The sequence below is a fragment of the Balaenoptera musculus genome, chromosome 19, assembly GCF_009873245.2.
Source record: "Balaenoptera musculus isolate JJ_BM4_2016_0621 chromosome 19, mBalMus1.pri.v3, whole genome shotgun sequence".
NCBI classification, from domain to species: Eukaryota; Metazoa; Chordata; class Mammalia; order Artiodactyla; family Balaenopteridae; genus Balaenoptera; species Balaenoptera musculus.
The window spans coordinates 55,951,380-55,964,698 of NC_045803.1; the positions used below are offsets into that span (position 1 = coordinate 55,951,380).

Consider the following 13,319-nt stretch of genomic DNA (forward strand, 5'->3'; position numbering starts at 1 on the left):
ACACACAACAGGTTTTCAGTTATTTCAAGGAAAAAAATACCTCTAAGGTTATTCCTATCAGGGGTACTTACCCATAAAGAGGCCCATCATTGCCAATAGCAGAAACCATGATGACGTTGTTAGCTGTTAACTCCCACACCTACAAAATTAACAAGCATTTATTTATGAAAGTACACCACTTTTAAACAATCAACACATAATTGTTCAAAAATAACCACAACTTCCAAAAACAGAACTAAAAAAAGAAGGGATCCCCCTGAAAGCGCAACACCAGGCCAGTAGAGACGCGGTGTGGCTGGCAGTCAGAACGTCCAGAGACGACAGACTCCAGGACACAGACCCACGCGCACAGAGCAGACCCGGGCTTTCCCGGGGCGCCCAGAAAAGACAGGCCGTGTGCTCAGGTGAGAGGAAGCAGCACAGCACCCTGTGCTGCTTCCCACACAAGTCACCATGGCTCACGTCCTCACAGAGCGGTCACCACGTGGGGGACTAGCCACCAGCACACTAGACACGAAGCAAAGCGGGGCGCGAGGCAGAGCAGGAGTCGTCGCCAAACGCCTCGTCCGTCGCACAGCAGCAGGACCAACCTTGTCGACGAACGGGTGGTCCATGAAGTCGGGGCCCCCGATGCTCAGGTTCAGCACGTCGATCTTCTTCAGGATGGCGTAGTTGAAGGCGTCCAGGAACCAGGACGTGTAGGAGACCTGGCCCATTTTTAAAACAGTCCTTTAGGTGTTTCAGTGGAAGTCTCCAAATGCTAGATTCTCAGCAGCATGAAGTATTCACTTAAACTTCAGAAACAGATACCAAGAACGACAAATGCTCTGCGATGTAAACTACTACACTCAGAGCTTCCAATCCTTGGGGCTGGACTCTGGGGAAAGGCAAGGTTCCCAGGGTCCTGTCCCGCCCGGTCTCACGTCCAGCGCCTTCCTGACCTTACAGCCTGCCTGCCCAGGGAAGACCTCAAACTTCTAGCTGCCCCTCTTATAAAAGGACTTGTCCTAAGACACGTCTATTCAGTTAACTGTTTCTAAATAGTTTAATGTATTTGTCTAATATTCTTTATTTCTAAATAGACTGAAGAATAAATGGTATCTATGAAAGTTACTTCACAGAATTATTTCTGATAGTTATTATTTCTCTCATAGTTTCCCTACAAAAGTTAAATTACTTTGTGTATCGCCATTCACGTGTTTTATAAGATACAAAATTAAACTTAGAGTAGAAAACAATAGATGACAGAAAACAATAAAATAAGCACTGGAGGGAATGAAAAGCCTTTCAATCCAGAATTCTATATTCAGTGAGAATAGTTTTTTGAGAATAAAGATGAAATAAAGATATTTTCAGATAACTAAAGCTGAGAGAAATCATAGCTACTAGACTGCATTACAAGCAATACTAAAAGCATCTTTTCATGCTGAAAAGAAATTACGTGATATGGAAACTTAGATCTACAGGTAGAAATAAAGAGCACTGGAAATTGAAAATATGTGAATAAATACAAAATGTTAAAAAAAAAAACACCTTACAGTGGAAAAAGAATCCACATTATGATTAAGAATTATGTTTTTTAAAGGCTTTTAAAAATAAAACAATATATTTATATTTGCTTCAATGTGCAAAAGAAATTCTAGGAGGAGTGGGTATGAGAAAAAAAGAAACCACCACATAGGGAACACGGGGAAGCAAGGTGAGAACCTGTCGGACGGGGACAGGGTTGGGAGAAGTATCCCTGTGCTGCCTTTTGATGTTTTTGAACATGTATTACCTGTGCAAAAATGAAATTTTAACAGTTAATAAATACTAGGACCCTCCCTCTTTTCAGTAACGTTTCCAAATGCAGATTGAGGGAACAAGCTTCTAAATCCACGTTACCCAACACGACACTGGGTGCTGGGCACAGAGGCTACCCTCAAGGCAGTCAGTCCAGCAGGGGCAGCAAACACACAAACACGGGGCTGTTCTCTCAAGCACAAGAAGTGTGCCGAGACGTGGTGGGCAGGACCCCTGGGCCGGCCGGCGGGGCAGGAGAAACGGGAGGCCAAGGCATCCCCTTGGAGCAGGGTCCTCGGGGTTCCAGTGAGGCCAATGGAGGGGGCGCTGGGAGCAGGGCAAAGCCGCCCCGCGGAGGGACGCGAGGGACAGCACAGCACACGGGGGACGCCAGCCGCAGCTCAGCACCGCAGACGTGTGCTGCTTTTTTTTTTTTTAATTTTTTTAATTTTTTAAAAAATTTATTTATTATTTATTTTTGGCTGTGTTGGGTCTTCGTTTCTGTGCGAGGGTTTTCTCTAGTTGCGGCAAGCGGGGGCCACTCTTCACCGCGATGCGCGGGCCTCTCACTATCGCGGCCTCTCTTGTTGCGGAGCACAGGCTCCAGACGCGCAGGCTCAGTAGTTGTGGCTCACGGGCCCAGCCGCTCGGCGGAATGTGGGATCTTCCCAGACCAGGGCTCGAACCTGTGTCCCCTGCATTGGCAGGCAGATTCTCAACCACTGTGCCACTGGGGAAGCCCAACCGTGTGCTGCTTTTAAACCAGCACGTTTTCTAGAGTTTTGACTTTTCACATTTTAATATCAACCCTTTACCTTTCAGGGGTCCTCAAAACACCTACCTGGTTGTTGGTAAAGACCCTGAAAATGTGCAGTTCTGCATCTGGAGCAAATCCCTGGCATTCCCGCATGCTGGCTATCACACCTGCCACGAACGTGCCGTGGCCCAGCCCTGTTGTCCAAAAGGAAGAAGGCACGAAACACAGCTGGTACGACGTGTGCCAAGATGCAGCATTTCAAACGAGCTCATTGTCCAAGCCCGAGACACAGACTCCCCGGCACCTCTCCGGTGCCTCCACGCAGAGCCCAGGCCTCACCAGCCCCACCTCTGGGTCCAGCCGCTCCTGCCCTCCCCCCAACAAGGAGGCTCCCCTCCACCAGGCGTCCCTCTCTCCTCACTCACCTCCCGACCTACTCTGAAAAGCTTCTGCCAACAGGCACGAAACAGCTTGGGTCTGTCTGAATAGCTGTTGTACATGGACTGTTTAAGCATGTACACAGAAAAATACCCTCTCAGCTGACAAAACGGAGGATGGGAGTGATGCAAGGCCCGCCTGTGACCAGAAAACACCCCCTCGGGCTCTCAGGACATCGGCCACCCACCGTCGTCCAGCGTTCGCTCGTTGGTCCAGTTGGTTCTCTCCTTCACGTTTTTGAAGTGGGGGTGCTTCTCACTCAGCCCGGTGTCAAAAACGGCAACCCTTACGTTAGCACCTTATTCCAAAAAGAAAGCACAATCGTGTTTGAGAAATCACCGTTTATGAAATACATCCCTCTTTGGGACCCAGAGAGAATGACAAGTGATCCAGGGCCAAAGCCTGCCCAGAGGGCACACAGCAGGCCAGGTGCTAAGGAGAGGAGGGGACAGCAGGGGAGTACTGTCACCTGCCGCTAAATAAGACCTGAGGCCACACAGAAAGTCCCTCTGGACGCCCCTCAACGTCACCAGCTCTCAGGGGTGGAACCACCTCTCCCGATCCTCCACCAATGACTGATTTTCCCCTCTGGGCCATTTTCTCCAAGTCGCCATCTCCTCATCTGCTTAGAGAGGCCCGTGGGGCGAAGGGCACCACAAAGCACTCACTTACGGGAGGGTGGGGCCGTTTCTACTCCCGACAAGGACTCAGTGCTGCAGAGAGGGGCTGCCCACCACACACAGCGAAAACCACACTCTAAGGAAAACCACTGGATTGCACACTTTTCTATGATAACAAGTCTACTTCAGATACTGGCCAAAAACCATCTGCTCCGATGGGAAACATGACTCATGCTGTGAGATCAAGGAATTCTAGAAAACACGTAGAAAAAAATACAAGATACTCACTGAAAGGCTAACGGAAGTAACACAGGTCATGTCTTTTTGGTATGAGGGTTGTATTTATGTGTCAATACTACGTTAAATAATCAACTACACTGAGATAACCAACAAAGTCTATTGTTTACTTTTTAAAAATGCAGACACAATACTGGAAACCAGCTGGTTTGGGGGGAATGAAACATGCTTTTCTGATGGTTAGAGAATTTCTGTTTTGTGAAGTTTTCCCCCTAAAAAGATAAACCAAGAAGAGACAATAATTTAATAAAATGTCAGCCCCCCGGGTGTTAAGTCTGAGGCACGGTAAGGGAAGGTCTTTGGTTCTCTAAGGTAAGGGTCTCTAAGCCAAGGAGAAATGAAAAGACACTGAGACAAACTGTGATGTATGAGGAGCCAGAGACATGGGCTGATATTTAGGGTCCAAACCTCCACATTAGTTAAAACAGGAATTTTCTGCCGTGATGTATCAGCAAGAAAAAAAATCTGATGGGTTGTGAGTTGTATTTCCCAGGATAGGGTCGTTACTATTGTTTCCTGTTCCGAAACAAAAGGTAACAACCTCGACAGTCAATCACTTAGCCATGCTGCACACAGGGCACCACACAGGAGGGATACGCTCAATTTCACGGGACTGCCCAAATCAAGGTAACTATCTCTGGATTTGACCTCATTCCCTGGGACATTACAGAACTCTGCTGGACTGCCAGTCAGCTCTGGCAGGGGCAGTGCCGTGTCTGTTCACATGTGTCAACAGGAAAGAAACACTCCACAATCTACTCCTTGTAACCTCAGAAACAGTACAGGAAAATAAGACACAAAAAGTGAACAGGACTGAAGAATTAGAAAAGCCACAGAAACAGATGCCCAGCACAACAGGAGCCAGAGACGAGGGGCGTCCAGCTCAACCCACAGAAGGACAGACCCGTGAGGCCCTGGAGGGGAGGCCGCCCCGGGCTGAAAGGCCCACCTGTGTAGCCCATCTGCCACAGCACGTCGGCCTGCAGCGTCTGGGCGACCTGGCGCGGGATGGCCCTGAGCAGCCGTCTACTCGAGTGTCTCCCGGTGGCGTGCCAGAAACCTGAGCCCAGGGAGAGGCTGGCCCTGCGCAGGGGGCGGGACGACTGCCACTTCTGGCTCCAGCGGGTCTCGTTGCAGGGCGCGGCGGCGGGGTCAGCTGCAGCCACGGGAGAGAAAGATCAGAAACGCAGGGGACACGTACCTGTCAGGGAAACAGTCACTCCCCCAGTGCAATGACTCCCTTCTGGAATCCCTTCTGCAGGGGGGTGATATTCTCTCCCCTCTGCTAGAAGGGGCTTCTCCGTGCGGTTAGAGTCAGAGGATATCATTTATCCATCACGTTATTCCCAAACGGTTCTTTACCTGGAATTTTCTAACCAATGTAAGGCAGGGAAAGACTGATAAGATAATCACTTCTGAAGAAATAAAGTCAACTGTGATACTAAAACTGAAGAAATGCGTGGTTTTTCATCAGCCACTTATTCCCACTGAACCACAAGTGTGTGTGTGCTGGGCGGGGAGGGCAGAGCGTAAGAAAATGTCCACTAAGCGATGGTGAAGCTTCACCGTTCACAGTGTGATCCCTGGGGCAGGAGGAAGCCGTGTGATCCCAGGACACCTCGCTCCGGCCTTCTCCTACTGTGACCCGCTCAACGTCCTCAGCGTGCGTATCTGCTAGAACGTCGCCCTTCAAACAGCAAAACAGAGGACTCGGGGGATTGCTGGGGGTGATGGAACTGTCTTGTATCTTGATTTTGCTGGTGGGCACCTGACTGCACACTTTTACCAAGACTCGCCAAACTGTGCACTAAAAAGCATGGATTTTACTATCTGTAAATACTTTTTTTTTTTTTTTTTTAGTGGAAGAAAAAAGTAGAAGAAATACCACAAGGGCTGTCCCTTTACCTTTCAAAAACCATGCTATAATGAAGAAAAAACCATCTTTCAAATCCGTTTCTAAAGGGCAAGTCTGTAATACCACTGAGGTTCTGTTTCTAAAGCCAATTACTTTAGCTTTCCTTCTGGTCTCACCAGGCTACACCCATGAAAGTACAGGGACCGGGAAAAATATGCAGTCATGTCAATTCCATTAAGTAATTATTTGCACAGTGCAACTGAAATTATTCTATACTGGACCTCCCATGTTGATTCTGTTCCTTTGGTCAACAGCCTGGGCACTAATTGAAGGACAATATTCGAACAAAGGACGGGTCTGCTGTGCTCTCCCTTCAGCAGACTGGGCCGCAACCAAAGGACTGCATTCAACTCTGGCTTCACTCGTTAAGGGAAAACAGGAAGTGTTCGAAGAAGGGGACTTGACGCCAGGTCGTGTTAGTAACCCCTGAAGGAACTGGGTATTTTTATTATCCTGGAGAGAAGGAACTGTTAAGGGGGACACCAGGATAGCCTTGAAATACCCTGCAGTGCTGTCTTGTGGAACTCAGGTTAGCTCTGTCTTATGGCCCATGGAGAGACCCGGGATGGGATCCAGAGTGTGACAGATTCCAACCCAAAATAAAGCAAAGCCTTCGAACAACAGAGCCACAGAAAAAATGAACTTTTTTTTTTTTTTTGGCCATGACACGTGGTATTTGGGATCTTAGTGCCCCGACCAGGGTTTGAACCCGGGCCCCAGCAGTGAAAGCACGGAGTCCTAACCACTGGACCGCCAGGGAAGTCCCAAAAAATGAACATTTAATGTCTGCTCACAACAGCCTAAGAAATCTGCTAAGCTCTCTTCACGCGCACTACTTCCTTTTACCTTTGTAAGAACTCCGAGGAAGGTAGTACTATCTCCATTTTCTGGATGAGAAGCGCTGAAGCTTAAAGAATCTTTGAGTTGCTTACCACAGAAGGTCACGGCTAACAAGAGGGAGATACATACTATTTCCTTATGGGCTGTCGAGCACAGCAGCTGACAACCATGGTGGAGAGGATACAGAAGGGAACCCCAACCATGAGCCCCTACGCTTCCTGTCCTAAAATCAGCCCTTCCATGTTTCCTAAAATATTCTGCAGCTCTTTAAGATAAGATTAAAAAATAAAAAAGGCACAATTTATATATTTGGCTAACTGTACAAGTTTTGGTTTGCTTTTATCTTCCTGGATTGCTCTGAGGTTACTGCTTTTCAAAGAGAAAAAGCACCACGAGACGTGGGCTAGCAGAGAGAGCTCTGCGAAGTCAGACACCTGAATTCCACAGCTGACGCTCGAACTGGCTGTCACAGCATGCAAATTAGTCAGGCTTGTCCCCTGGGTGTTTTTTGAAACCTCAGAGGCTCTCAGGCCTAGTATATGACAGACGAAAAAAGAAAAGCAAAATTGTATTTCTTTTTCCATCTAATGAAAGAAATGACAATAAACGGTAATGGAACTAGCAATCTGTTGCCCCAGTTTATGTCAAATGGGGAAAAAAAACCCTTTCCTTTGGTAATACATTTGCTTTGGAAAATATTATGCAATAATATGCAACTTGTTATCTGAGGATAAACTTATCTCGACAGGCCCGAGTTGTAAGGACTAGGAAAGTAAGCCCTGGGGCTGAAAGGAACTCAGCAAATTCCTTCCGTCCCTGCACCTGCCCAGCTTCCCAGCTTAAACAAGCCCAGCGGAGGCGCGACGGTGCGCGGTCGCGAGGGTCTGAGAAAAGCAAAATGAAACCCAAGGAAGAGGTGTTTTGCAAGATGCCTTCAAAAATAAAAACATGCGCTGAAAGAAGCAAAATGCAAATAAAAAGGAGACTCAAAGACACCGTCTTCGTTTCAGAGCGTGAAGGGGCGTCAGGGCCTCAAAGCCTGGACGCTTTGAGAGGAACCTGGTGAAAATCACTTCCCACACGACAAAGATCACGATCACCCTCTACTGCAAACTTTCATTATTTGTTTCTATCAGAAAGAAGCACGAAGTCTCTTTTTGGTTTTTTAAATTCCTGCCAGGAAAATGTTCACGACTGACGAAACCGGATGGAGGGACAGGAGTATTCGCTGTACTGCTTTTCAAATTCTGCCACGTGGGAATACGCACATCCTCCCGCTATTCCCAGCGCAGCAGAAACGGATACAGACCAGCCCAAGGCCACGGTACTCACACTCCGTATACTTGAGGGAACGGAAGACTTTCCGTTGGGGTGTTACCCGTTTGATGTTTGGATGATCTTCAAGTGTCAGCAGCCCCGCTTTCTGTTTTTCTTTTATCTGAATCACCTCAAAATCACTAGGGTAGTCACTGGATGGATTGTTTCGAGGTATAATTCTCCAGTTGTCGATTGCACTGCTCTTCAGGGCGCTTGAAATAAAGGAATTTCTAGCTTTGGCTGTAAAGTATCCATTGAAAGCCACGATATACTCTGCAATCAATGACCACAAAATAAAAGTGAGAATTTACGTACCTATATTATGACATAAGATTATACTTAATCTAAAACTTCCCTGGTAAAAGAAAACTTACATTATCATAAAACCTAGTAGAAAGAGGAGTAAACAAACAGACTAGTTTAAACACCCTGGATGGCAGTTTCCAGAGCTCTGAGTTAAAACAATGTGGATGAACCCCACTGATCACAGGACACATCACTTAGAATCAGATACCTGAGCTATTTTTCAAAAACCAAACATTAACAGAAATTTGAGTGTATGGCAGAGAAATGCATGCAAGTTTTTCAAACAGGAAGAAGGAATTCAGAGAAGCGAAGGCTCAGTTTTATTTTACCGAAAACAGTAACAAAATGTAGAGCAGATTACATAAGACTAATTGCTTAGTTATCCACAACTGGTCACATAAACTTTCAGCCCCTCCGAAGTCCCCACCCTCACCAGCTACAATGACATCTGTTCCATGGAATCCAGTTTTAGGGAAATAATTCAGAATGTCAATTTCCTTGCTTCATATAAGCTAATTATACTGGAAAAACAAAATTCAGCAGAATTAACATCCAAACACTATGCACTCAGCCCATTCGAAATTTATTGTTTTCGGCAAAAGCTAAAGCTTACAATAAATCTGAAAAAAACCGCATTGGGGGTGGGGGGAAGTCCCTAACCTTTAAAATAATATCATTACCATATTCCACAACTGTTGAGGAGAACTCCACCTTCAAGGTCAGGTGGGAACAGCCAGGGCACGGGGCCTTTTCAAAAGATTTCTTTTCCAGTCTGTCACCCAGATGTTTCTTCCCACAGAGAAAAACCACCAGCAGAAGCAGCCAGATGTGGACAAGCTTCATGGTCATGAGTGAATATGGTCATAAAATCGCATAAATTCAAATCGCGCTTTTTTCTTCCTTGACTATAAGTTAATTTCTGTTTCAGCTAAAAGCTGAAACATTACTGATCAGCCACTTTATAGTCTTGTCCAAGGTAAATAAAAGTTAAATTTCATGGCCTTTTGTGGTTTGGCCTGAAAAGAGGCTTTCATTTCTTTCTTCGTTTCTTCTCCATCTTGGGCCTCAGGCTTCGCTCACTCTGGCCCAGACACCTGAGTCCTACGCTCCATCTGCACCACAGAACCAAAGTCCAACGGGGATGAGTGATCACTCCGTGAGCCAGCCTACAAAACAAAGCAAGCGCAGAGACCTCAGCAGCGCACCGACAGAGCCGGCGAGGGTTAGTGATCCCTGCAATTTAGATAAGAGGGTCAAAAAGACACACCAGCTACAAGACAGAATAAAACCATGGGACATCTTATTATTTCACTTTAGTTACTCCTCACTTCTTTCAGGGGAAAAAAAGTTTTAAGGCAGCTTCAAAACTAAAATAGGATAAAATAAATGAGAAAAATAAGGATGACAAATAACCCCAGGAATATTAAGCACACTGGCCCTGAGCACCCCAGCACCACGGAGGAGGAGGAACCATGACCCTTCGCCTATGGTCCTTACTACGCCTCTATTTCAGATGCCGTATTTTCCTATCATTTGCAGCTCTTCATCTCCAGGGTATTTCCCCAGTCAGCACTTTAATTCCCCATAAATTTCACCAATTTTTCAGGCAAAAGCTTGGTATACACCCTTACTTTCTGCTGTAGAATTAACACCTAAGAGCAAACTAATTTCCATGCAAGTCATGTACTTACCACCTTCTTTAAGAGACGACATAAATGGTCTAAAATTACTCAAACTATGCCTCTTCAGGTTTTGAAATACTTTATGCCAATGCTATGAAGAGAGCACAGAAGAGTTTTTATTGTCACTAAGTGTATTTTATCTGAAGCCTCAACTTAAAGATTTTCAACCTGCTGAATATGCTATAAAATCAAATTACCTCTTCACTGGAAGTGACATGAGAGGACAGTCTGTGAGGTAAAAGCTGTTGCCAAAGAAAACTGCTGAGTATTAAACTGCACGTGAGCACGAATACCTTTCAAAATATCTGAATGGTCAGGAAAATCATAATTCTTCACAATGAAGAACAGAGCAGTGATAAAACAACAACACAGGCTGCAGCACGCCCAGAAAAATCCGTTGCACAGCTCACACCAGAAACATAAATAATCCAGCAGGGGGAAGACAGACCAACGAGACAGACAGGGCCTTCCATCGCTACTTATTTCTAAAAAGAAAACACGTAGGACAAGGAGTTAGCCCCCTTTCAAGAGAGGAGTGTCAAGGTGTTAAACCCATTCTTCCGGCAGAAACTGCTACCTGAGAGCAACAAGGAGTCTGTGGTTTCTGGAACTATTCATGTGTGCCTCTATAAACAGGAAAGCACTGATAAAGGAAAGTAAGGGTTTGGGCTTCCCTGGTGGCGCAGTGGTTAAGAATCTGCCTGCCAATGCAGGGGACACGGGTTCGAGCCCTGGTCCGGGAAGATCCCACATGCCGCAGAGCAGCTAAGCCCGTGCGCCACGACTACTGAGCCTGCACTCTAGACCCCGCGAGCCACAACTACTGAGCCCACGTGCCACAACCACTGCAACCCACGTGCCTAGAGCCCACGCTCCGCAACAAGAGAAGCCACCGCAATGAGAAGCCCGCGCACCGCAACGAAGAGTAGCCCGTGCGCAGCAACAAAGAGCCAACGCAGCCAAAAATAAACAAATAAAATAAATAAATTTATTAAGGGAAAAGAAAAGTAAGGGGTTAAGAGTATCTGAACAATCTTTGAAGTTCAATAATTAGGACATTCATTGTTATAATAACAAATGATCCTGAAAAGCAGGCCTATCTCTGCAACTGGAGATCAAGGTTGGTGGAACAGAGTTAATCAGACAGAAATGAAATATTAAAAGTTATTTCCATAGCAACATGAAGAACAATGAGAATGCCAGTCATATAAACAAAGAAATTCAAAACAAAGACCAGAACAGAAAGATGGAAGAAAAGCAACAGGGGACACCAACAGTCACTCCAACCTATTTTATAGCAAGCCGCTTGGGAGTGAGGCCCAAGTTTTTGTTCATACTTGATACCTGCAGCAGTATCACAGACTACAACTATCTGAAGCATATAGCTGACCTAATTATAGTATTACGGGTCAAAGAAGAGAAAGCTAATCACTGGTGATAAGAGCTCTTATGTTAATAGGAAATGAACTTACAGTGAAAAGATTTAAATGGGTCTCAATTAAGGCAATTAAAAAATTAAAATAAAAACAGAATACTAAAGAATCTATGACACATTTGGACTGGATATAACACAAATATTAGTGCTCCATACTAGTGAGCAAATATTAGACCTAACACGTTGGGTTAGATCAACTTCAATTCAACCTGTTCCAAAATAATTCACACACAGGTAAAGACAGTGAACTTACAATCAGCCTGGGGGGGAGATAGCTGATGTTCTCTTACAGCTGAGGCAGGAGCCTGACTTTAAAAGAAAGAGAAATGGAAAGAAAAGGTTAGGGATTCTGAAATTTTAAAATGCCTAATCAGTTCTCTTCCAAATAGAAACAGGAAACTTCTTAGGTCTTCGGAAAACAGGACACTGTACGATCGTAAGACAGTCTACCTTAATTTACTCACTACATCATACAAATTTATGAAGTGCTAACCAAGTTGCAGACATTGCCAGGGGTTACAGAGGAAACACGTGTTGTTAGTAGGTGAGGGACGCAGCCCTCCAGGTGGGATCCTGCAAGGAGGCCAAGCACAAACGCCAACGGCTAAGCCAAGCGCAGGAAAGGACGACAGCAAAGGAGAGGCACAGGGCCAGCGCCGGGGACGTGGGACGGAAGGAGGAGCCTTCCGGAGAGGCGGCTGGCAGCTGGCTCTGACCCCGGCAGAGCTGGAAGCGTGGAGATACGGAAGGAGAAGCGGGGCATCCTGAGCAGAGCTACATCCCGGCGAGGAAATGCAGGGTGCGCGTAGGAGCGGCCAGTCATCGGTGCCAGGCTGGAGAGGGTGGCAGGGCGGGCGCTGAGGCAGGCACGGGGCTGAGCAGCAGGGCCAGCGGACAAGCGGAAACACAGCCGCTCAGAGCCAGCGGAGCGCCGTGCAGAACTAGAACCCCGCGGGGGCGGGGGGGGCGGGGGCCCAGCGGCTTGGTTCCCTCGTCCGATCCGACCCATTTCCCCGGGAGCGCCAGAGCCAGGCACTGCTCCGGCTGGCCCCGCACAGCAATGAGCACAAGACAACCAAAATCTCTGCCTCGTGGAGCGGCCCTTTCACGGGGAGACAGGTAACACACACGATGACGAGAAGACGTGGCATTTAGCTGGTGATAAATCCTGTATTTTGAAAGCAGAAAAAAGAAAGAAGGAGGATGTGACAAGTCAGGGGGAGGGGTGAAGGTGAGACAGAGTGCTGCAGAAGCTTCTGGAAGGGGACTTTTGAGTGAAGACCCGATGGAAGCGGGACGCTCGCCAAGCCACCTGGGGAAGGGTGCTGCGGGCGCTGGGGAGACGAGGGCAGGAGCCCGAGCAAGAACACGCTTGGCGTGTGTCAGGAGAAGCAGAGGCCAGGGGCCAGGGAAGGGGACCTCGGAAGGGGAGATGAGAGGCCCGTGCCCTAGCGCTGAACGGGCAGGGAAAGCGTGAGCGGAGCAAAGGAGCCGCGCCGGCCGGCTCGCTCCAGCCTCCATGTGGAGCGGACACAGGCGGAAGCGGGGGACCCCTGGAAGGCCCCTGTGAAGAGGGTGGCTTGGGCCACGGAGGGGCAGGGGAGGCGAAGGCAGAGCGGACAGACCCGGCTGACGACCACGTGCACGTGCGGAGGCAGGGACTGCACCGAGGCCTCCGGCCCAACACCCAGGGCGTCTGCCCCAAACGGGATGGCGGAGGCTGCAGGAAAAGCCGGCTCAGGAAGCACAGGCAGGACCTGAGTCCTCTCGGGTGAGCATGAGAGCTGGGGGGCCCGGCTCAGGGCGGAGGGGAAGAGGGAGGTCAAAACCCCCAAATTAGGGGAAAAATTTCCATAATGCACAGCGGTCACTGGTTTAGTAATTGAAAGGTCACTGAACCTCTCACCAAAGGGCCACACTAGCGAAGTCT

General features: G+C 47.6%; 1 protein-coding gene across 6 annotated transcripts in view; it reads right to left on the minus strand.

Annotated features, from left to right (window-relative positions):
• Nucleotides 1-13,319, minus strand: part of MBTPS1 (membrane bound transcription factor peptidase, site 1) — a 49,888-nt gene that overhangs the window by 29,394 nt on the left and 7,175 nt on the right. For 2 of the 6 annotated variants that reach the window (XM_036833333.1, XM_036833328.1), the window contains exons 2-8: nt 8,953-9,438; nt 7,982-8,239; nt 4,844-5,050; nt 3,165-3,275; nt 2,624-2,733; nt 591-707; nt 72-139 (exon numbers count right to left, since the gene is read on the minus strand). In XM_036833333.1, the coding sequence (XP_036689228.1) occupies nt 72-139; nt 591-707; nt 2,624-2,733; nt 3,165-3,275; nt 4,844-5,050; nt 7,982-8,239; nt 8,953-9,121 (1,040 nt within the window). In that variant the 5' untranslated portion in view covers nt 9,122-9,438. Of the gene's footprint in view, nt 1-71; nt 140-590; nt 708-2,623; nt 2,734-3,164; nt 3,276-4,843; nt 5,051-7,981; nt 8,240-8,952; nt 9,439-9,963; nt 10,046-10,151; nt 10,260-11,642; nt 11,699-13,319 lie in introns of all 6 variants that reach the window. The other 4 variants (XM_036833331.1, XM_036833329.1, XM_036833330.1 and 1 more) reach the window with 4 other exon arrangements.